Source organism: Mobula birostris, chromosome 12 (genome assembly GCF_030028105.1).
Source record: "Mobula birostris isolate sMobBir1 chromosome 12, sMobBir1.hap1, whole genome shotgun sequence".
NCBI classification, from domain to species: domain Eukaryota; kingdom Metazoa; phylum Chordata; class Chondrichthyes; order Myliobatiformes; family Myliobatidae; genus Mobula; species Mobula birostris.
The window spans coordinates 22,961,518-22,987,423 of NC_092381.1; the positions used below are offsets into that span (position 1 = coordinate 22,961,518).

Consider the following 25,906-nt stretch of genomic DNA (forward strand, 5'->3'; position numbering starts at 1 on the left):
AAAAAAAAAGATATCAAAGATAGAAATTTTCTGAAAATGCAAGCAAAGAAGTCGCTGTTTAGCGCCTTTTCACTTCACCCCGCCGGAGGGAAGTCAAATTCTTACTGTTTGCCAGAGAAAGTGTGGTTAACAAAGTATTTAGTTGCTACCTTTGTTTTGTTATCCACTAGATAGAAGTCGCTGATGTTCACCAGCACCATCTTAAACCGGAAGTAAAGGTTTGCCCACGAAGGAAGCCATGCATTCAATGAGCTGCTCATTAAAATGTTAAAGTAGGCTGTAATTTAGGATGGGTTTGGCCTCTAAGGAAGCTGTGTATTGGACGAGTGGCTTATTAAACTGTTACACAAGTTGGCAGTAATTTAGGATGGGATCTACCAAATGTTGTTAGCGGTATTAAGTGTCATGGCTCTGGCGTCATGTAGGTCACATCACTCCATTTCTGTGTATTTCCTGTGGTAGTGTGAGTTAGTCAATATGGCCCCCTGCTGGTTGACAAAGCAGAGGTAGAAATTGTTAGGTCGGTCTCTTTTTATGTATGAAATTAAGAAAATATAACATTTAAAAGAAAAAGCAAAAGAATTTTAAGGCAAAAAGAATGCACACCAATTTCTACAAATCCAAATGTGTGTAGTATTCCATTACTTTTAATATTTTACATTGCCAAAGTTGCTTCTGTTCATTACTTGAATCAGAAATCCGTGGGAGTAGATGATCTAGAGTTATGCTCTAACTACTAAAGTGGGAGCATTCAACTATTGAAAATGCTGTTTCTCAAATGAAATGTTAAACCAATGAAGTGGATTTACAAGATTGCAATAAGACGGTAAGTGCTGCACATACTCAGCAGTAGCTCTTCTAAGTGGTTATTGACCTGAGATGTTAACTTTGATTTTCTCTTCTGCCTGACTATTTCCAGTATTTTCTGTTTTTATTTCACATTTCCAGATGTCTATTTCTTTTCTCTTGGTGCTTGAAGAAGAAAAGAAAACTTTGCAGTGTCCTTTCATTTTATAAAAGTTTATCTTTCACCTGCCGTTACTGGTTTAGTAAAGCTTTCATTTCTAGTCATTTATTCCATTGTGTAAAAGATGATTGTCACTTTTCTTTGTGTTGCCCTACATTACATTAGTAATTTTGAAGAGAATTATTATTTGCTGAGGTTTTTCTAGGCATTCTGAGGTTGGGAAATGTTTTGTAAATACAGAATCTCTTTGCATAAAAGTGGTTCAGTAGTATTTTATACTTACTGTACAAGCTGTTTCTTAACATGAAAGGTAATCAATTTTAGTTGAGCTTTTCTAGTCATTTAAGATTCCTGGCTTGCGGTTTGCTGCTATGGGCTTTTTATCTGGGAGCTGTATAGAAATCTTTTAGATTTAATAATACGAAGAATTAAAATACAGTTTTTGATTTGTGCTCATACAATTACTTTAACAGTTTTATTACAAGATGCAGATTGTTTTATGAGCCAAATATTTTAAGTAATTTTAAGTTCTTATAAATATCATAAATTGCTCTTTAATTTCTAATCGTTTTATTTGCTCAAGTCCAATTGGGTTCCATGGTGGTGTGAAGAGGAAGTAATTTAAATGCATTGCTTCCTGTTCCATGTTATTTCTTTTTGTCGCTGATCTGCGACCTTTAATAGGAAAATGTCCAAACACACTTCATGCGAAAGCTATCAAACAATATCTAACATTGGACTACCATAAAAAAAAAGTTAGGATTGACGTTCAAGGAAGTTGTTAAGGAGGGGAACCTCAGAATTTCTACCCTAATGAGCTTGAGTCATAGCGAACCTAGGTGGGGAAAAATTGAAATTGGGAGTGATCAAGGAATAGTGGAGATTGCAAAGATTGGGAGAGGCTAATTTTTGAAAGGATTTGAGTAACTTTTTAAAAATGATCATGCGTTTAAATGAGACAGTAAAGATAACCAAGCACTGAATTGCTGAATTATTAGCACTTTGACTGATTTCAAATTGCTAGAAACACTTAAAAGAAACAATGCATTTAATTACTCTTTTGCAACCATGTAATTTTCTTTGATTATAGATGTTGAATTGAGTATTTAAATGAGATGAGAGACAGAAATTAATGAACAAGTCTGCAAGTAGGGTTTAATATGTACTTAATTTGCACCAGTGTTTCCCAACCTAAAGCTCTTTCATAGTTGCCGACGTCCCCCTAAAGCACCTTCATACTTGACAATGCCTCTTTTAGGCCCAGTGTACTTTCTGTTACCACAAAGTGTAAAAACATGTCTACCATATATTTTTCTGCTTTAAATTTGTATTTGTCTTTAAACCTAGTTTACACAGTACCTGTGTGCTGTACAGCAGCTTCAAAATCAATGTGATCTTTGAGCTAGATGGTTTTTAGCTGAAATATCTGGTTCAAGTTGTGATACCCATAGACTTAAGTCCCTGCGCTTAATGTCCAAGCGGTTTCTGTTTTTTATGGGTATGTGGTTCACTGCACTGATACCTCTTTCAACAAGGTAGGAGAATGGAAATGCAATGAAGAGCAGTTTGGCTCTTCTCCGAGGACCCGGAAACTATGTAGGACAGTGCAGCCACATACCATAACATCTGACAATTTTGAAAAGCATTTTTGCTTCTTCATTCTGAATTCCGATAATTTCTTCTTGCAAGCTCTCTTCTCGTTCTTCCACCTTGCAAAAAAAAAATGGGTTAATTACCCAGTCTGGAATTTCTAGGTCGTTCAAATCCTTGAATCGATTCTGAAAATCCTTCAGTGACTGCAAATCACCATCTGTGAAAGAGAGTGCCATACTTACCATGCAGAGAAACTGCAAGAACATTCTTCTCCCAGTGTTTTGCTTATATTTCCAGTTTGCCAATAAAAGTGGACACTGCACTTTTTGCCTGAATTAAGTTGAATTTCTCATCCTGCAGTGTCATATTTATAATGTTCATTTTGTCATACAGATTGGCTAGATATGTCACATCTCCATGTAGAAGTTCAGTTTTGTTTTCCAAGCTTTTGTTGACTTTGATCAAAAATTCAACCATGGTCTCATAATCTCCAAAGATGGTTCTTGAGCACACATATCAAGCTGAGGTCACTTTAGAACATAGAACAGTACAGCACCGTACAGGCCCTTTGGCCCACAATGTTGTGCTGGCCCTTAAACCCTGCCTCCCATATAACCCCCCACCTTAAATTCCTCCATATACTTGTCTAGTAGTCTCTGTGTATCTGCCTCCACCACTGACTCAGACAGTGCATTCCACACACCAACCACTCTCTGAGTAAAAAACCTTCCTCTAATATCCCCCTTGAACTTCCCACCCCTTACCTTAAAGCCATGTCCTCTTGTATTGAGCAGTGGTGCCCTGGGGAAGAGGTGCTGGCTGTCCACTCTATCTGTTCCTCTTAATATCTTGTATACTTCCATCATAGAAACATAGAAAATAGGTACAGGAGTAGATCATTCGGCCCTTCGAGCCTGCACCGCCATTCAGTATGATCATGGCTGATCATCCAATTCAGAACCCTGTACCTGCCTTCTCTCCATACCCCCTGATCCCTTTAGCCACAAGGGCCATATCTACCTCCCTCTTAAATACAGCCAATGAACTGGCCTCAACTGTTTCCTGTGGCAGAGAATTCCACAGATTCACCACTCTGTGTGAAGAAGTTTTTCCTCATCTCGGTCCTAAAAGGCTACCCCTTTATACTCAAACTGTGACTCCTCGTTCTGAACTTCCCCAACATCGGGAACAATCTTCCTGTGTCTAGCCTGTCCAATCCCTTTAGAATTTTTTATGATTCAATCAGATCCCCCCTCAATCTTCTAAATTCCAGTGAGTATAAGCCTAGTCGATCCAGTCTTTCATCATATGAAAGTCCTGCCATCCCAGGAATCAATCTGGTGAACCTTCTTTGTACTCCCTCTATGGCAAGAATGTCTTTCCTCAGATTAGGGGACCAAAACTGCACCCAGTACTCCAGGTGTGGTCTCACCTTGTACAACTGCAGTAGTACCTCCCTGCTCCTGTACTCGAATCCTCTTGCTATGAATGCTAGCATACCATTCGCCTTTTTCGCCACCTGCTGTACCTGCATGCCCACTATCAATGACTGGTGTATAATGACACCCAGGTCTCGTTGCACCTCCCCTTTTCCTCATCGGCCACCATTCAGATAATAATCTATTTTCCTGTATTTGCCACCAAAGTGGATAACCTCACATTTATCCACATTAAATTGCATCTGTCATGAATTTGCCCACTCACCTAACCTATCCAAGTCACCCTGCATCCTCTTAGCATCCTCCTCACAGCTAACACTGCCGCCCAGCTTCATGTCATCCGCAAACTTGGAGATGCTGCATTTAATTCCCTCGTCTAAGTCATTAATATATATTGTAAACAACTGGGGTCCTTGCACTGAGCCTTGTGGTACCTCACTAGTCACTGCCTGCCATTCTGAAAAGGTCCCGTTTATTCCCACTTTTTGCTTCCTGTCTGCCAACCAATTCTCTATCCGCATCAATACCATACCCCCAATACCGTGTGCTTTAAGTTTGCACACTAATCTCCTGTGTGGGACCTTGTCAAAAACCTTTTGAAAATCCAAATATACCACATCCACTGGTTCTCCCCTATCCACTCTACTAGTTACATCCTCAAAAAATTCTGAGATTCATCAGACATGATTTTCCTTTCACAAATCCATGCTGACTTTGTCCGATGATTTCATTGCTTTCCAAATGTGCTGTTATCACATCTTTGATAACTGATTCTAGTATTTTCCCCACCACCGATGTCAGGCTAACCGGTCTATAATTCCCCGGTTTCTCTCTCCCTCCTTTTAAAAAGCGGGGTTACATTAGCCACCCTGCAATCCTCAGGAACTAGTCCAGAACCTAAAGAGTTTTGAAAAATTATCACCAATGCATCCACTATTTCTTGGGCTACTTCCTTAAGCACTCTGGGATGCAGACCATCTGACCCTGGGGATTTATCTGCCTTTAATCCCTTCAATTTACCTAACACCACTTCCCTACTAACATGTATTTCCCTCAGTTCCTCCATCTCACTAGACCCTCGGTCCCCTACTATTTCCGGAAGATTATTTATGTCCTCCTTAGTGAAGACAGAACCAAAGTAGTTATTCAATTGGTCTGCCATGTCCTTGTTCCCCATGATCAATTCACCAGTTTCTGACTGTAAGGGACCTACATTTGTCTTAACCAATCTTTTTTCTTTTCACATATTTATAAAAGCTTTTACAGTCAGTTTTTATGTTCCCTGCCAGCTTTCTCTCATAATCTTTTTTCTCTTTCCTAATTAAGCCCTTTGTCCTCCTCTGCTGGACTCTGAATTTCTCCCAGTCCTCAGGTATGCCGCTTTTTCTGGCTAATTTGTATGTTTCTTCTTTGGAATTGATACTACCCCTAATTTCCCTTGTCAGCCACAGGTGCACTACCTTCCCTGGTTTATTCTTTTGCCAAACTGGGATGAATAATTGTTGTAGTTCATCCGTGCAACCTTTAAATGCTTGCCATGTCTCCTCTCGGTCTCCTTCTCTCCAGAGAGTAAAGTCCTAGCTCCCTTAATCTCTGATCATAATGCATACCCTCTAAACCAGGCAGCATCCAGGTAAATCTCCTCTCTACCCTTTCCAATGCTTCCACATCCTTCCTATAATGAGGCGACTAGAACTGGACACAGTACTCCACGTGTGGCCTAACCAGAGTTTTTAGAGCTGCCTCATTATTCCGCGACTCTTAAACTCTATCCTTCGACTTATGAAAGCTAACACTCCATAAACTTTCTTAACTACCCTATCTACCTGTGAGACAACTTTCAGGGATCTGTGGACATGTACCACCAGATGCCTCTGCTCCTCCACACTACCAAGTATCCTGCCATTTACTTTGTACTCTGCCTTGGAGTTTGTCCTTCCAAAGTGTACCACCTGACACTTCTCCGGGTTGAACTCCATCTGCCACTTGTCAGCCCACTTCTGCATCCTATCAATGTCTCTCTGCAATCTGCGACAATCCTCTACACTATCCAACTTTTGTGTCATCTGCAAATTTGCCAACCCACCCTTCTACCCCCACATCCAGGTCGTTAATAAAAATCACGAAAAGTTGAGGTCCCACAACCAATCCTTGTGGGGCACCACTAGTCACAGCCCTCCAATCTGAATGTACTCCCTCTACCATGACGCCTTGCTTTCTGCAGGCAAGCCAATTTTGAATCCACCTGACCAAACTTCCCTGGATCCCATGCCTTCTGACTTTCTGAATAAGCCTACCATGTGGAACCTTGTCAAATGCCTTACTAAAATCCATGTAGATCACATCCACTGCACTACCCTCATCTATATGCCTGGTCACTTACTCAAAGAAATTTATCAGGCTAATAATTATTAGGCACGATCTGCCCTTCACAAAGCCATGCTGACTGTCCTTGATCAGCCCATAGATCCCGTCTCTAAGAATCTTTTCCAACAACTTTCCCACCACAGACTTATGGCTCACTGGTCAATAATTACCTGGACTATCCCTACTACCTTTTTTGAACAAGGGGACCACATTCGCCTCCCTCCAATCCTCCAGTACCATTCCTGTGGACAACGAGGACATAAAGATCCGAGCCAGAGTCTCAGCAATCTCTTCCCTTGCCTTGTGGAGCAGCCTGGGGAATATTCCGTCAGGCCCTGGGGACTTATCTGTCCTAATGTATTTTAACAACTCCAACACCTCCTCTCCCTTAATATCAACATGCTCCAGAACATCAGCCTCACTCATATTGTCCTCACCGTCATCAAGTTCCCTCTCATTGGTGAATACCGAAGAGAAGTATTCATTGAGGACCTCGCTCATTTCTACCGCCTCCAGGCACATCTTCCCACCTTTATCTCTAATTGGTCCTATCTTCACTCCTGTCATCCTTTTGTTCTTCACATAATTGAAGAATGCCTTGGGGGTTTTACTTTACCCTACTCGCCAAGGCCTTCTCATGCCCCCTTCTTGCTCTCCTCAGCCCCTTCTTAAGCTCCTTTCTTGCTATCCTATATTCCTCAATGGCCCCATCTTGCTTCCTAAACCTCATGTATGCTGCCTTCTTCCACCTGACTAGATTCTCCACCTCACTTGTCACCCATGGTTCCTTCACTCTACCATTCATTATCTTCCTTACCGGGACAAATTTATCCCTAACATCCTGCAAGAGATCCCTAAACATCGACTGCATGTCCATAGTACATTTCCCTGCAAAAACTTCACCCCAATTCACTCCTGCAAGTTCTAGCCTTATAGCCTCATAATTTGCCCTTCTCCAATTAAAAATTTTCTTGTCCTCTGTGGTTCTATCCTTTTCCATGATGATGTTAAAGGCCAGGGAGCGGTGGTCACTGTCCCCCAGATGCTCACCCACTGAGAGATCTATGACCTGACCCATGACCTGTGACTTTGAACACCTCAAGGAATCCTTGGGGTCGGCAGGTTCACTGGCTCTATTTCACCATCTTATTCTGGCCATCGCTGTACCGTTGTGTGACCTGTTTTCCGTAGATCTTTAGAGAAAGTTGAGAGGGTTTACTTGCCAACAGTTAAAAGTGGAAGTCATTTTAGGCATTCTGTCTTAAAGAGTTGTTTAGATGTGTTCTTATGAATAACACATCATTCCTAACCAGAGTATAGTACAAAACATTTATTTCTAAAGTGGCAGTCAGACTATCTAGGATTATGGTCGAAGCAGAATAATAAATTAAAATTGAATTGGAACTGGTTTATTATTGTTGCATGTACTGCGATACAGTGAAAACGTTGTCTTGCATACTGTTCATACAGATGACATGAAGATTGGGGAGTAGTAGACAGTGAGGAAGACTCTCTAAGCTTGCAGCGGGATCTGCTACAGCCAGAAAAATGGGCTGAAAAATGGCAGATGGAATTCATTGCAGTCGTATAAGAGGTATTGCACTTTGGGAGGACACCCTAGGGTAGGGCTTGCAAGGTGATTGGTAGGGCACTGAGGAGTGTGGTACAATAGAGGGATCTGAGGATGCAGATGCAGAATTCCTTGGAAGTGGCATCACAGGTAGATAAGGTCAAAAAGAATGGCCCTTTTTGTACAATGGCCTTCATAAATCAAAGTATTGAGTACAGGAGATGGGGTGTTATGTTGAAGTTGTATAAGATGTTGGTGAGGCATAATTTGGAGCGTTGTGTGCATTTCTGGTCACCTACCTACAGGAAAGTTATCAATAAGATTGAAAAGAGAGAATTTACAAGGGTGTTACCAGGACTTGAGGACCTGAGTTTTGGGGAAAGGTTAAATAGGTTAGGATAAATAGGTTAGGACTTTATTCCTCAGCGCATAGGAGCATCAGGGGAGATTTTATTTGTAGAGGTATTAAAAAATTATGAGAGGTATAGATAGTGGAAAAAACTTGCTTGCATTGACCCTGAGGTTGGGTGAGACTAGAACTAGAGGTTAAGGGTGAAGGGTGAAATTTATTTTCGGGGAACTTGTTCACTCAGGATGGTAAGAGTATGGAACAAGATGCTAGTGTAAGTGGTGGGTGTGTGTTCGGTGTCAACATATAAGAGAAAGTTGGATTGGACGTGGATGGGAGTGGTTTGGAGGGCAATGGTTTGGGACAGATTGATGGGACTAGGCTGAAGAGCATGGGCCAAAAGGCCTGCTTCTGTGTTGTAGTGTTCTGTGAATGACCAAATCAAATCATTACACAAAGAATTAAGGTAGAATAAGTTTAAAAAAAAATAACAGTGCAGAATGAAGTGTAACAGCGACAGAGAAAGTGACGTGCAGGTAAACAAGAGGTGCAAGATCATAACAAGGTTGATTGTGAAGTCAAGATCCCAATTTTATTGTACATTTAGTTGTCACATGACAGTGAGATAGAAGTTGTTCTTGAGCCTCGCTTTGTGGCTTTCTGACTTTATCTTCTGTCCAATGGAAGAGGGGAGATGAGAAAATGGGGGGGGAGGGATCTTGGATTATGTATTAAAAGGCTTTGATTTTAAAATTCATTGTACTTCTGGATTGTATTTGAGGAAATAAAATTCTGAATAAAATTAATTTTCAGACTGGAGTGTGGCATTTTAAAAACTCACTATAAAGTGATGCAGCAAAGCATAATATTTGAAGGGGCCAATATAGCTAGAATAGATTGGTGCCAAAAGCTTTATTTTCCATATTGCTATAAGTAACAGTTTGAATAGTTTTTTGGTAGAAATTTAATCTTAGCCATGATATATATTTTCCATTCCTGTCCATTATTGTTCTGTTACCTGTATGGAGCTGTTGCATTTTTCTGTTACATTTCAAAAGAAACCAATCCTCATAGAGGGATCAGTGGTGCAGAGAGTGAGTAATTTAAAGTTTGTGAGTGTTGAGATAGCTGAGGATCTAATCTGGTCCCAACTATCAATGCAGCTACAAAGAAGGCAAGACAGTGGCTTTGTTTCCTTAGGAGTTGCTTTGAAACTATAACACTCAAACGACTATAGATGTACAGTGGAGAGCATTCTGACAGGCTGCATTGCTGTCTGGTATGGAGGTGGCTGGTGGGGTGGAAGTGGGATACTGCACAGGATGGAAAGAAGCTGCAGAAGTTTGTAAAATTAGTTAGCTCCATCTTGGGTACTAGCCTCCTTAGTATCCAAGATGCCGTCAAAGAGCAGTGCCTTGGGAAGACAGTGTCTATCTTTAAGGACATCCACCACTCAGGATATGCCTTTTTCTCATTGTTTTCATCAAAGAGGAGGTACAGAAGCCTGAAGGCACACACTCAGTGATTCAGGAACAGCTTCTTCCCCTCTGCCCTATGATTCCTAAATGGACATTGAACCCATGAACATTACATCACTTTTTTTTAAAATATATATTATTTCGGTCTTTGCACTATTTTTAATTTTATTATTTATTTTCTTTCTTTCTGTATTATGTGTGCTGCTAAGTTAACACATGCTGGTGATGATAAACCTGATTCTGAAACTATATTTTAAACATTTTTTGATGCTTATAAATTCAAATGTATGAAAGTAATGCAACACACATCAAAGTTGCTGCCTGGCCTGCTTCATTCACCAGCAACTTTGATGTGTGTTGCTTGAATTTCCAGCATCTGCAGAATTCCTGTTGTTCGTGTATGAAAGTAATGTTGTATTTTTCCTCATGATCTGTTTGTAGCTGTTCAAGATCTGGAAGTATGCATTGAATTACTACACTATCGTTCATGTTTGAAGCTGACAATAATGCCGGGACTAATGCTGGGACTAATACTTCTTTTGTTTTACTTTTAGGATCAATTTGACAACATAGAGAAACACACACAATGGGGAATTGACTTCTTGGAAAAATATACTAAATTTGTTAAAGAGAGACTTGACATAGAGCAAAGCTATGCAAAACAGTTAAGGTAAGATGGTGTGCTGAGTGACTATTTTGTCAGAACTGTGTTGTGTAACCATTGCCGAAATTTGATTGTGGCCATTCAGTGTTCCAGGGCTTAGCTGTTTCAGACTTGATAAGGGGTGGGAGATATTTCGTTACTGATTAGGGTTTATATCACAACTGAACTTAGAAAATCTTGGAGGGTTCATCTAGCAAGACCATATAGGTTGAACTCAGAAGTATGAAAGGTGCAGTCACTATGATGGGCCTCCCAGTAGTCATTGGGCGATAGAGAAACTGGCATGCAGGCCAATGATGGAACGATGTTAAAATAACAGGTTTATGTGTAATTTTAATTGCCCAAGTAATATCTGGGACTCTTTGTGCAGGGGCTTAGACGAGGCAGAACTTGGTTGCATCCAGGAGAGTTTCTTGAAATAATATGTACAGTTGCAATTAGTTTGTGAACCCTTTGCATTTACCTGGTTTCTGCATTAATTACTTATAAAATATGGTCTGATCTTCATCTATGATTTATTAGTAGACAAACACGATCTGTCTAAACTCATAAAAACACAAACAATTGTACTACTTCTCATTAAAACTGAGTGCATTTAAACAATCACAGTCTAGGTTCAAAAAAGTATGCGAACCTCTGGGGTAATGCCTTCTTCAAAAGCTATTTGGAGTCAGGTGTTCCAATCAATGAAATGAGATTGGAGCTGTGAATTGCAGAGGTACACTGCCTTATTTTTAAAAAAAGACACACAAAGTCAGGTTACTGACAGAGCCTGCTGTTCTCAAGAAAGATCTTTTTCCGTGCAAGATGCCTCATTCAAAACAGCTTTCAGAGGACCTTAGAAGATGAATTGTAGAGATGCATGAAGCTGTAAAGGGCTACAAAAGCATTCCTAAAGGCCTGAGTGTTCATCAGTCTAAAGTAAGAGAACTTGTCCACATATGGAGGAAATTCAGTACGGTTGCTAGTCTCCCTAGGAGTAAGCTTCCTGAGAAGATGACACCAAGAGCACAACATGCAATGTTGAAGAAGGTGAAAAAGAACACAAGGGTAACAGCAAAACACCTGCAGAAATCACTAAAACTTGCTAAAGGCTCTGTTTACATGTGGACTATAAGAAAAACACTGAACAAGAATGGTATTCATGGAAGGACATCATGGAGGAAACTACTGCTCTCTTAAAAAAAAATATTGCTGGGCAATTCAAGTTTGCAAAAGACCACCTGGATGTTCCACAGTGTTTCTGGGACAATGTTCTGTGGACAGATGAGACAAAAGTTGAACTTTTTGACAGAAATGCCTGTCACTGTTTGGAGGAAAAAGGGCACTGTACAGCAACACCAAAACCTCATCTTAACTGTGAACAACACACACTAAATGCTGGAGGAGCTCAGCAGGCCAGGCAGCATCTATGGAATTGAGTACAGTTGATGTTTCAGGCCGAGACTCTTCAGCAGGACTGGAGCATGTTGGAAGGAGCATCATGGTTTGGGGCTTCTTTGCTGCTTCAGGGCCTGGACATCTTGCAATCATTGAGGGAACAATGAATTCAAAAGTATATCAAGATATTTTACAGGAGAATGTCAAGGTAGTGGCCTGAAGCTTAATAGAAGTTGGATGATGTAACAAGACAGTGATCCGAAACACAAGAGTAAATCAACAACAAGGTTTTTAAAAGAAGAAAATTTATGTTTTGGAATGGCCAAGCTCGAATCCAGACCTAACCCAATTGAAGAGGGCTGCTCATTCTGAAATATTGATGAACTGAAACAGTTTCTTATGGAGGAATGGTCTAAAATTGTGCAAGTCTGATCAGCAGTTACAGGAAATGTTTGGTGGTGGTTATTGCTGCTAAAGGAGGTTCTACCAGTTATTAAATACAAGGGTTCACATACTTTTCCAGCCTGGACTCTGAATGATTAGACAATTGTTTGAATGCTATTAGTTTAGACAGATTGTCTATTATCCTGACTTGGATGAAAATCGGACCACATTTTATGAGTAATTAATGCAGAAAACCATGTAGTAGCAAAGGGTTCAGACTTTTTCTTTCATCTGTAAATGGATGAACTAGAGAAGTGGCCATACCAGACTTTGTACTAGGAAGTGAGCCTGGTCAGGTGATGAAAAGTTCAGTGATCATAAGTTTGTGATCATAATTTTAAGATAGTTATGGACAAGGAGAAGATGGTCCTTGAGAGGCAATGCTAAATTGCAGGAAGACGGATTACAATAGTGTTGGGGAGAAACTAGTTTGCAGGTGGCTATTTTGGAGTAAATTCACGTATGATATGGGGAGTCCTTTAAAAGCTATTGGATGAAGTTCAGGACCAGCATCCTCCTGCAAAGATAAAAGGTACAAATGGCAAGGTTTGGAACCTTGGAAGATGCGAGACATTTTAAGTTTAATCAAAAAGAGAAAGAAAGCATATGTAAGTTTTAGCAACACACAAGATGCTAGAGGAACTCAGTGGGCCGGGCAATATCTATGAAGGGAAATGAACAGTTGATATTTCGGGCAGGAAAGTAAGAGGACAGAAGCGAGAATAAAAAGGTGGGGTGGGGGGGGGGAAGAGGAGAAGCAAAAGCTGGCAGATAATAGTTGAGTTCAGGTGAGGGGGGAAGGTAAAGGCAAATAAAATAGTCACACTAAGAGGCATCTAGACAGGTGCATGACCAAGTATGATACAGACCTATATGTAAGCATATGGAATTTGTTAGATTAAGATCAAAGTCAGCACAGGCAAGTGGTCTGAAGTTTCTTTTTCCGTGCTGTACTATTTTACATATGTTCTGTTCTTAGCTGTATAGACCAAAATATTTTGAAAGTAACTTTCAAAGCATTTGAGTTTTAATGTTTTGTTTTCTCCAGATTTTTCTGTATTGGCAGATTTAATATTTGAATTTTGAATATTTTCTTTGTATAATTTTCCATGAAGAGTTTAAGAAACATTTTAAAAAGAAACCAGCTAAGAAGGATCCTTTATTGAAGAATGCTTGCCTTTTTAGTAAAGATTAACTTAAATATTGATTCTTCTGTTCCAAATAATCTTATGTAATTGATTCTTTGTATGTGGCAGGCACTCTAGATGGCTGCAATAAATTTGGGAACAATTTGCTCTAAGACTGACCATGCTGTTCACAAACACAATGAGCTGTTTGTTTGCAATGAGTGATTTGATACTTCCATTGCTTCGCTTGGTTGCCATTCTATCATAACTAACAGGGTTTACACTTTTTATTATACTATACACTAATGTTCTTGCTAACAGTCTTTTTGATATTATGAGAAGAATGAAAGTGGCAGTTTTGAAATTTTAAGCAGCTACTTGTAAGTATGCATAATAAGTCGACAAAATAGGTTTAAAATCTCAATATATGTACAGTTCATTTACAGATGAAAATATCTTTCATGATTAACAAGTTTTTGGTCATAATTGAACTTGTGGTACAGTTGCTTCTCGGTAAATAAATCAAAATCTTTAATGAATTCCAATTGGACCTGAGTGCCCAAGTGCAAGATTCATTGAAGGTTAATATGCAGATATTCCAGGCAATTAGAAAAATAACAATATATTTAATGCAAGGAGAATTGAAGACAATAGATTTTGTTTCACTTGTATAGGATTGATGTGATAATGTCATAAGAACATAAGAAATAAGAGCAGGAGTAGGCCATCCGGCCCATCGAGCCTGCCCTGCCATTCAATAAGATCATGGCTGATCTGTCCTAAACTCAGCTCCGTCTACCTGTCTTTTCCCCATAACCCTTAATTCCCTTACTAAGTAAAAACCTATCTAACTGTATCTTAAATATAGTTAGTGAAGAAGCCTCAACTGCTTCCCTGGGCAGAGAATTCCACGGATTCACCACTCTCTGGGGGAAAAACAGTTTCTCCTCATCTCCATCCTAAATCTTCTGTCCTGAACCTTGAGGCAATGTCCCCTAGTTCTAGGCTTACCTACCAATGGAAACAACTTTCCTACTTCTATCTCGTCTACCCCTTTCAAAATTTTGTATGTTTCTATAAGATCCCCTCTCATTCTTCTGAATTTCAGAGAGTATAGTCCCAGGTGACTCAATCTCTCCTCGTAGGTTAACCCCTTCATCCCAGGAATCAACCTGGTGAACCTCCTCTGCACTGCCTCCAAAGCCAGTATATCCTTCCTCAAGTATGGAGACCAGAACTGCACATACTACTCTAGGTGTGGCCTCACCAGTACCCTGTATAGTTGCAGCATGACCTCCCTGCTCTTGAATTCAATCCCTCTAGCAATGAAGGCCAACATTCTGAACACAGTTTATTACTTTCGTCCTCGATTGTAAACCAATTAAAGAAAACAAGAAGTGAATTTTATGTACACAGTGACAAAATTGGCAAACTGTTGGCTAACCAATTGAAGTCTAATTATGCTAAATCTCAAATTAATCAGATATATAATCAAAATGATCGACTGATACTTGATCATGCGGGGATTAATCATACTTTCTTTGATTTTTATTCTTCCTTATATCAATCAGAGTCTCCTCGAGACTCTAAATATATGAATGATTTTTTAGATAACCTAGACTTCCCTGAGATTTCACAGGATATGTCTTCTATGCTAGATACTCCCATTACTACTGATGAGATTAAGAATGTTATTTCCTCTATGAACCTGGGGAAAGCTCCTGGCCCTGATGGGTTTACCGTAGAATTTTATAAATGTTTTGCACCTTCATTAATCCCTTGGTTCTGTAGGGTTTTCGAGGCTTCATTAAATCTTGGTAAACTTCCCGAATCTTTCAATAGAGCGTCAATCTCTCTAATATTAAAGAAGGATAAAGATCCTGCTCAATGTGCATCTTATAGACCAATATCTTTATTAAATCAACACACATCAAAGTTGCTGGTGAACGCAGCAGGCCAGGCAGCACCTGTAGGAAGAGGTGCAGTCGACGTTTCAGGCCGAGACCCTTCGTCAGGACTAACTGAAGGAAGAGTGAGTAAGGGATTTGAAAGTTGGAGGGGGAGGGGGAGATCCAAAATGATAGGAGAAGACAGGAGGGGGAGGGATGGAGCCAAGAGCTGGACAGGTCATTGGCAAAAGGGGATACGAGAGGATCATGGGACAGGAGGTCCAGGAAGAAAGACAAGGGGGGGGACCCAGAGGATGGGCAAGAGGTATATTCAGAGGGACAGAGGGAGAAAAAGGAGAGTGAGAGAAAGAATGTGTGCATAAAAATGAGTAACAGATGGGATACGAGGGGGAGGTGGGGCCTTAGCGGAAGTTAGAGAAGTCGATGTTCATGCCATCAGGTTGGAGGCTACCCAGATGGAATATAAGGTGTTGTTCCTCCAACCTGAGTGTGGCTTCATCTTTACAGTAGAGGAGGCCGTGGATGGACATGTCAGAATGGGAATGGGATGTGGAATTAAAATGTGTGGCCACTGGGAGATCCTGCTTTCTCTGGCGGACAGAGCGTGATGTTCAGCAAAGCGGTCTCCCAGTCTGCGTCGGGTCTCGCCAATATATAAAAGGCCACATCGGGAGCACCGGACGCAGTATATCACCCCAGTCGACTCACAGGTGAAGTGTTGCCTCACCTGGAAGGACTGTTTGGGGCCCTGAATGGTGGTAAGGGAGGAAGTGTAAGGGCATGTGTAGCACTCGTTACGTTTACACGGATAAGTGCCAGGAGGGAGATCAGTGGGGAGGGATGGGGCGGACGAATGGACAAGGGAGTTGTGTAGGGAGCGATCCCTGCGGAATACAGAGAGGGGGGGGAGGGAAAGATGTGCTTAGTGGTGGGATCTTGGCTCCATCCCTCCCCCTCCTGTCTTCTCCTATCATTTTGGATCTCCCCCTCCCCCTCCAACTTTCAAATCCCTTACTCACTCTTCCTTCAGTTTGTCCTGACGAAGGGTCTCGGCCTGAAACGTTGACTGCACCTCTTCCTACAGATGCTGCCTGGCCTGCTGAGTTCACCAGCAACTTTGATGTGTGTTGCTTGAATTTCCAGCGTCTGCAGAATTCCTGTTGTTTATCTTTATTAAATGTTGACTCTAAAATTTTTTCTAAGTTATTAGCGAACAGATTAGAAAAAGTACTTCCTTTTATTATTTCGGAAGACCAAACGGGTTTTATTAAAGGTCGTTACTCTTTTTATAACATTCGCACACTGTTAAATATTGTTTATACCCCCTCACAAAATGTTCCTGAGTGTGTTATCTCTTTAGATGCTGAGAAAGCTTTTGATAGAGTAGAATGGCCTTACTTATTTAAGGTGCTTGAAATGTTTAATTTTAGCTCGAAATTTATATCCTGGATCAAACTGTTATATCATTCTCCCGTGGCCTCGGTCCGTACTAACTCTCTAAGCTCACCTTTTTTCCCTCTTTTTCGAGGTACTCGACAAGGTTGTCCTCTTAGTCCTTTATTATTTGATATTGCATTAGAACCTCTTGCAATTGCCATTCGAGAATCTCCAAATATTACTGGGGTAACTCGGGGCTTAAAGTCCCATAAAATATCACTCTATGCTGATGACTTACTTTTATATATTTCTAATCCTCAAAAATCCATCCCTGCTGTTTTAGAGTTATTAGCACAATTTAGTCTCTTTTCAGATTATAAATTAAATCTTAGTAAGAGTGAACTTTTCCCGATTAATAAACAACTTCTCTTATATCATAACTTTCTGTTTAAATTGATAATTATTTTTCATATCTTGGGATTAAAATTACTTGTAAACACAAAGATTTATTTAAGATTAACTTTTTACCCTTAATTGACCATATTATTCAACTTTCATCTAAATGGTTTCCTTTATATTTAACTTTGATTGGTCATATTAATGAAGTTAAGATGTTTTTTCTGCCAAAATTTCTATATATATTTCAGGCATTACCGATTTTTGTTCCAAAATCTTTTTTTGATAAAGTTGACTCAAAAATTTCTTCATTTATTTGGCAAAATAAAAACCCGAGACTGGGTAAAATACATTTACAGAAAGCTAAGAGAGATGGAGGTTTAGCATTACCTAACTTTAGATTCTATTATTGGGCAATCAATATTCGACATGAAATTTTGGTTACTTGACCACGATATACTATCCATTCCTAAATGGGTAGCATTGGAATTACAATCTGGTTATACACTTGGCTGTATTTTAGGTTCCTCTGTTCCTTTTGATTTGAAACGCCTTAAACAGGTATCTAACCCGATAGTTAAATATACCTTATGTATTTGGTTCCAATTTAGAAAATTTTTCGATCTTAACCAATTTGGGCTAGCGATTCCTATTTTAGGTAACATTTTTTCCTCCCTCTTTTACGGATCGTGCTTTTCAAATTTGGAAGACTAAGAGTATTTCACGGTTTTTGGATTTATTTTTAGATGGTTCCATTATGTCTTTTGAACAATTATCTAATAAATGTAATTTATCAAGAATACATTTTTTTAGATATCTACAAGTTAGAAATTTCCTAAGTACTATACTTTTTTCTTTTCCAATGCTTCCTCCTACATACATTTTAGATACTATAATTAACCTTAATCCATGTCAGAAAGGTGCATCGGCTATGATTTATAATATTATTATGAAACTTAGGAAAGCTCCACTTGATAAGATTAGGGTAGATTGGGAACAGGAATTGGGCTCTATCATTTCCGTGGATGACTGGGGGCAGATTTTACAATTAGTCAATACTTCCCCTATCTGTGCTAAACATTCCCTAATTCAATTTAAAGTTGTTCATAGAGCACATATGTCCAAAGATAAATTAGCTCGCTTTTATTCTCATATTAATCCTTTTTGTGATAGATGTCCGGGGCAGATAGCCTCTTTAACTCATATGTTTTGGTCTTGTCCTACTCTGGAGAGACATTTTTAATATTATCTCAAAGGTATTGAATATAGATATCTCTCCTCGCCCTAATACTGCTATCTTTGGACTATCTAAAATTTCCAGTAATCTTTCTCCTTCAGCCCGTAGAATGATTGCATTTCTTACTTTAATGGCGAAAAGATGTATCTTACAACATTGGAAAGAGCTTAACGCTCCAACGACCTTTTTTTGGTTTTCTCAGACGATACTATGCTTGAATTTGGAGAAAATTAGAAGCAATCTTTATGATTCCTCACTTAAATTTGAACAGACCTGGAGTACTTTTATTCAATATTTTCATTTAATGTAATTTTTTTTCTTCTCTTTTTTGCTCCATATTTATATACCCTTGTTTTTTTTTACTGTTTTTAATGGAGGTCGGGTTTGAGGACGTGATTTTAAGTTCTTTAACTCTGTTTGGTTTCAAGTTAGCCCATTACTTTGCTTTGCTTTTAGTTAGTTGCACGGTGGGTTTTTTTTGGGGTTTTTTTTTTTTCCTTTTCTCTATTGATATATATATAAAATTAGTATACTATTATGTTACCTTAGTATGTTATGTTTAAATTACATTGTTTGTATCACTTTTTTTTCTGTATTAATATTTCCTGTAATTTTATTATATTCTAACAGTGTATTAGTGCCTATATGGCTTACCTTTTGTATACTTATTCAATAAAAAGACTTAAAAAGAAAGAAAGAAAGGCCAACATTCCGTTTGCCTTCTTAATAACCTGTTGTACCTGCAAGCCAACTTTTTGTGATTCATGAACAAGCACTCCCAAGTCCCTCTGCACAACAGCATGCTGAAATCTTTCACCGTTTAAATAATAATCTGCTCTTCTATTATTCCTTCCAAAGTGGATGATCTTGCATTTACCAACATTGTATTCCATCTGCCAGACCTTGGCACACTCACTTAACCTATCTATATCCCTCTGCAGACTCTCCACCTCCTCTGTACAATTTGCTTTTCTACTCAGTGTCATCAGCAAATTTTGCTACGCTACACTCAGTCTCCTCTTCCAAACCATCAATGTAAATGGTGAACAGCACCAACCCCTGTGGTACCCCCCTCACCACCGAGTGTCTAGATTACAGTGTGCAGTAATGTCTCACAATTTGAGGAAGAATGTTAAGATGTTGAAGCAATTCAGAGAATGTTTTTTGGACATATAATGACACAGGTTTTCTCGTGAAGTAAGATTGGTTAGCTAGAATTCAGAAGAGTTGGTGCTGATTTGATTGAAACACACGAGATCCTCAGGAGCCTTGTCAAGTTCAAAGTAAATTTATTATCAAAGTACATACATGTCACCATATGCAACCCTGAGATTGAAATGTGAGACTGATGTTGCGATCAGAGCCGTCATGATCTTGTTAAATGGTGGAGTAGGCTTGAGATGGGTGGTGTAGTTGTGCCCTTCTAATTGCTTTTGATCAGACAGTGGCTAGAGATATTCATCTTTACCTGGAAAAAATGCTTGCAACTAAAGGATGGGGTGCTACAGTAGCATAGCAATTTGCATGACTCAATTACATCTCAAGGTGTTGGAATTTGCAGTTCAATTCTGGCATCCTCTGTTAGAAGTTTGTATCTCCTCATGTGTGCGTGTGTTTCCTCCAGGTGCTCTAGTTTCCTTCCACAGTCCAAAGACCTACCAGTTAGTAGTAGGTTAATTGGTCATTATTAATGGGCCAGATTAAATAGGTGAGCTGTGTGGCTCGTTGAGCCAGAAGGGCCTGATCTGTGCTGATATTGGGTGGAATGATGCAGATTATGTATAGGTTCCAAGATTGGAAGTCATCTGAAAGATTATAGACATTTTGGGAGATTTGAAGATGAATTTTTTTTGTTTTAGGTTTATAAAGACAGAAGCGTGGGTAAAGATGATGTATTGTGGTGGCAATGTTCATTGTGATTGGGAGGGAAACAATCAAGCAAAAGATGAGATTGGAAAGTGGTGAGTGCTGTAGCGTTCTCATGAAGAATCTACTATGAGGATGGAAGCATTTAATCTTCTCATGAAGCATCTAAACTCTATAGAAAGGTTATGAAAAGAGTGAATTTTGTTTTGCACTTGGGCATATAATACTTGATCAAAGATCCTGTATGGCTGAGCTGTTAAAACCTTTCTAAATGATCATCTTTGGCATTTAATGAGTGCTTTCTCTTCAGTGAGCAAAAATGTTCGTTATCAAGGATTAAACACAAACACTATTATAATAAACAATCTGCTAAATAATTCAACCCATCGGAGTCCCATTGTAGCTACAATAGTAAACCTGGGCCTATCTCTTAGATATAATGGTCATTATGCTAAAGCATGGTCATCTGACATAGTCCTATTTGTTAATTTATAAAACTAGATGCAGATATTTATATTATCAACCCAAAGCATAAAGGTATGGAGAAGAGACAGCTTTTTTAGATCTTAGTAATTATTGTTAGAGATGTTTGTTCAATGTAAAAAATATTTAGAGACTTTATTTTTTTTCTTTCTTAGCAGTTTGCTAAACAGTGGTGGCTTGAGGAGTGAAGAGAATGAAAATAGAGATTTCCAAAGTTGCATTGGTTCTAGAAAGTGACAGTTGCTTAGTTACAGATTAGTTTGTGACTAAATACAAAGCTATGCATTTGATTTGGGTCTTGTTTTGTTAGTACAGAACTTGAATTCAAATGTGCAAAAAGAATTATAAATTTTGGGGAGAAAGATAAGTCAAGAAGATTCAAACTAAATGTATGGTTGAATTGATCAAACAATCAACCATTTAATAGCTAACTATTTTAATCACATTTCTGTAGTGATCAAATACATCAAAATTATGAAATGTAGGATTAAAAAATGATATGTGCCACATCAAGGTTGAAAATAGTGACATTGGTAATACGTGAATGTACAACCTGGCTAATAATTCAAAAGATTGCATTTTAGTGTGAGTTTCAATCCTCAAACATATTGTTTGATCAATGCAATTCACATTTGCCTTTGTATCAATTTTAGGAATTTTAATCAATTTCTATAGTATGTTAAATCTTATTAAGCTCACAATAATCAAGAATGTAAGTCTCCTTTCAATAACCTGATAATTTTTAATGCCTTTCCAGTCTTGCTCAGAAATTGAACAATTTAAGCTGCCAATCTTACCCTTTTTATGAACTCTTTTAAATTAAAAAAAAATCATGTTTGGGGTGTTTGGATGTTTTAAACACTTCCTTTGTTCTATTTTCTCCTTTTCCTTTAACTTTAGTTTTTTTTCTCCTCCATCTTGTGTTCTTTTTCATGTTTCTTTTTCAGTCCTAAAATCTCAGTAGTTCGGGGATTGTGCTATTGGTTTTATTATTGACTTTCTTTCAGTTCTAACCAATTATACCACAGGTATGTTTTTGATTTGAAGGATGAACACAATGTTTTAACCCCTGTGCAAAATGTGCTTTGGTACCAAGAGCTAATCTTTACACAGTTATGAACATAAATACACATATGCAATGGTCTTAATGAGAGAACCTGAGATTTGCAGTGCACTGTGATGTTCGACATTATAAATGCTACACTATCACTATGAGTACTGGAGATGAGTCTTAGTTGTCAAATACAAATACTAAAATTATCTGAAGATTAGATTGCAAGTAAAATATTGTGTGACCTATTTAGAACCATAGAACATTATAGCATTGAAACAGGCCTTTTGGCCCTTGGATGTGCTGAACCATTTTTTCTGCCTAGTCCCACTAACCTGCTCCTGGACCATATTCCTCCATACACCTCTCATCCATGTACCTGTTCAAGTTTTTCTTAAATGTTAAAAGTGAGCCCGCATTTACCACTTCATCTGGCAGCTCATTCCACACTCCCACCACTCTCTGTGTGAAGAAGCCTCCCCCAATGTTGCCTTTAAACTTTTCCCCCTTCACCCTTAACCCATGTCCTCTGTTTTTTTCTCTCCCCTAGCCTCAGTGGAAAAAGCCTGCTTGCATTCACTCTATCTATACCCTTCATAATTTTATATACCTCTATCAAATCTTCCTTCATTCTTCTATGCTCCTGGGAATAAAGTCCTAACCTACTCAACCTTCCTCTGTAACTCAGTTTCTCAAGTTCCGGCAACATCCTTGTAAACCTTCTCTGCACTCTTTCAACCTTATTAATATCCTTCCTGTAATTTGGTGACCAAAACTGTACACAGTACTCCAAATTCGGCTTCACCAATGCCTTGTACAACCTCACCATAATGTTCCAACTCTTATATTCAATACTTTGATTTATAAAGGCCAATGTACCAAAAGCTCTCTTTATGACCCTATCTAACTGTGACGCCACTTTTAGGGAATTTTGTATCTGTATTCCCAGATCCCTCTGTTCTTCTACACTCCTCAGTGCCCTACCATTTACCTTGTATATTCTACCTTGGTTTGTCCTTCCAAAGTGCAATGCTTACACTTGTCTATATTAAATTCCATCTGCCATTTTTCAGCCCATTTTTCCAGCTGGTCCAAATCCCTCTGCAAGCTTTGAAAACCTTCCTCACTGTTCACCAATCCTTGTATCGTTAGCAAATTTGCTGATCCAATTTACCACATTATCATCCAGATCACTGATATAGATGACAAATAACAATGGAGCCAGCACTGATCCCTGTGGCACACCACTAGTCACAGGCCTCCACTCAGAGAAGCAATCCTCCACTACCACTCTCTGGCTTCTTCCATTGAGCCAATGTCTAATCCAGTTTAGTACCTCTCCATGTATACCTAGCGACTGAATCTAACTAACTAACCTCCCATGCAGGACCTTGTCAAAGGCCTTACTGAAGTCCATGTAGACAACATCCACTGCCTTCCCTTCATCCACTTTCCTGATAACCTCCTCAAAAAACTCTTAATAGATTGGTTAAACATGACCTACCATGCACAAAGCCATGTTGACTCTCCCTAATAAGCCCCTGTCTACCCAAATACTTGTAGATCCTATCTCTCAGTACTCCTTCCAATAATTTACCTACTACCGTCGTTAAAGTTACCGGCCTATAATTTCCCAGATTACTTTTAGAACCTTTTTTAATAATGAAATAACATGAGCTATCCTCCAATCCCCCGGCACCTCACCCGTAGATACTGACATTTTAAATATATCTGCCAGGGCCCCTGCAATTTCAACACTAGTCTCCTTCAAGGTCTGAGGGAATACCCTGTCAGGTCCTGAGGATTTATCTACTCTGATTTACCTCAAGATAGCAAGCACCTCCTCCTCCTCAATCTGTATAGGTTCCATGACCTCACTACTTGTTTGCCTTATTTCCAATGACTCCATGCCAATTTCCTTAGTAAATACAGGTGCAAAAAACCCGTTTAAGATCTCCCCCATTTCTTTTGGATCCATACATAGCTGACCACTCTGATCTTCAAGAGGACCAATTTTATCTCTTACTATCCTTTTGCTCTTAATATACCTGTAGAAGCTCTTTGGATTATCCTTCACCTTGACTGCCAAAGCAACCTCATGCCTTCTTTTAGCCCTCCTGATTTCTTTCTTAAGTTTTTTTTGCACTTTTTATACTCTTCAAGCACCTTATTTTCTCCCTGTTTCCTATACATGTCATACATCTCTCTCTTCTTTATCAGAGTTCCAATACCCCTTGAGAACCAAGGTTCCTTATCCTTATTCACTTTGCCTTTAATCCTGACATGAACATACAGACCCTGCACTTTCAAAATTTCTCCTTTGAAGGCCTCCCACTTACCAATCACATCCTTGCCAGAGAACAACCTGTCCCAATCCACGCTTTTTAGATCCTTTCTCATTTCTTCAAATTTGGCCTTTTTCCAGTTTAGAACCTCAACCTGAGGACCAGATCTATCTTTATACATGATCAAGTTGAAACTAATGGTGTTATGATCACTGGAACCAAAGTGTTCCCCTACACACACTTCCATCACCTGTCCTAACTGGTTTCCTAATAGGAGATCTAATAATTGCATCCTCCCTAGTTGGTACCTCTATATATTGATTTAGAAAACTTTCCTGAACACATTTTACAAACTCTAACCCGTCTAGACCTTTAACAGTATGGGAAGCCCAATCAATATGTGGAAAATTAAAATCCCCTACTATCACAACTTTATGTTTCCTGCAGTTGTCTGCTATCTCTCTGCAGATTTGCTCCTCCAATTCTCGCTGACTATTTGGTGGTCTATAATACAACCCCATTAATGTGGTCATACCTTTCCTGTTTCTCAGCTCCACCCATATGGCCTTGGTAGACAAGCCCTCTAATCTGTCCTGCCTGAGCATTGCTGTAACATTTTCCTTTCATTCCTCTGCCTCTATCATGTCTGAAACGTCGGAACACCGGAACATTAAGCTGCCAGTCCTGCCCCTCCTGCAGCCAAGTTTCACTAATGGCTATAATGTCGTAATTCCATATGTCAATCCATGCCCTCAGCTCGTCAACCTTCCCCACAATACTACTTGCATTGAAATAGACACACCTCAGAAGATTATTACCACCACACACAACCCTTCTATTTGTGACTTTGCATGAACTTTTAACATCATTTATTTTCACCCCCACTCCACTATCTGCTCTGGCACTCTGGTTCCCATCCCCTTGCAAATCTAGTTTAAACCCTCCCCAAAAGCACTAACGAACCTCCCTGCAAGGATATTGGTCCCCTTGTAGTTCAGGTGTAACCAGTTTCTCTTGCGCAGGTCCCACCTGCCCCAGAAGAGGTCCCAATGATCCTGAAATCTGAAACCCTGCCCCCTACACCAGTTCCCCAGCCTTGTGTTCATCTGCCATAGCATCCTATTCTTACCCTCACTGGCACGTGGCACGGGTAGCAAACCTGAGATTACCACCTTCGAGGTCCTGCTTTTTAACTTCCTACCAAGCTCTCTATACTCACTCCTCAGGACCTCCTCACTCCTTTTTCCTATGTCATTGGTACTGATGTGTACCATGACATCTGGCTGATCACCCTCCCACTTCAGAATGATGTGCACGTGATCAGAGACATACCTGACCCTTGCACCCGGGAGGCAACAAACCATCCGGGAGTCTCTGTCACAACCACAGAACCTCCTGTCTCTACCTCTAACTATCGAGTCCCCTATCACTACTGCTCTCTTCTTCTTCCACCCCCCCTTCTGCACTGCAGAACCAGACTCAGTGCCAGAGATCCGGCTGCTGCAGCTTGTCCCAGGTAAGTCATCCCCCCCAACAGTATCCAAATCGGTATACTTGTTGTTGAGGGGAATGGCCACAGGGGAACCCTGCTCTACCTGCCCTTTCCCCTTCCCTCACCTGATGGTAACCCAATTACCTGTGCGCTGCTCCTTTGGCATAACTACCTCCCTGAAGCTACTATCTATAAACTCATTCTCCCGAATGAGCCGGAGGTCATCCAGCTCCTGCTCCAGTTCCCTAATGCGGTTTGTTAGGAGCTGCAGCTGGATGCACTTCTTGCAGGTGTCGTTGTCAGGGACATCGGAGGTCTCCCTGACTTCCCACATCCTGCAAGAGGAGCATTCTAACATCCTGTCTGGCACTCTCTACTCTAAACAAACAAAACAAAACTTATCGGAACCTACCCTTGCCTGTGCCTGTTCA

At 39.7% G+C, this 25,906-nt stretch overlaps 1 protein-coding gene across 2 annotated transcripts in view; it reads left to right on the forward strand.

Moving 5' to 3' along the window:
* Positions 1-25,906, forward strand: part of fnbp1l (formin binding protein 1-like) — a 181,889-nt gene that overhangs the window by 88,329 nt on the left and 67,654 nt on the right. For both annotated transcript variants that reach the window (XM_072273464.1, XM_072273463.1), the window contains exon 2: positions 10,318-10,433. In XM_072273464.1, the coding sequence (XP_072129565.1) occupies positions 10,318-10,433 (116 nt within the window). The remainder of the gene's footprint in view (positions 1-10,317; positions 10,434-25,906) is intronic.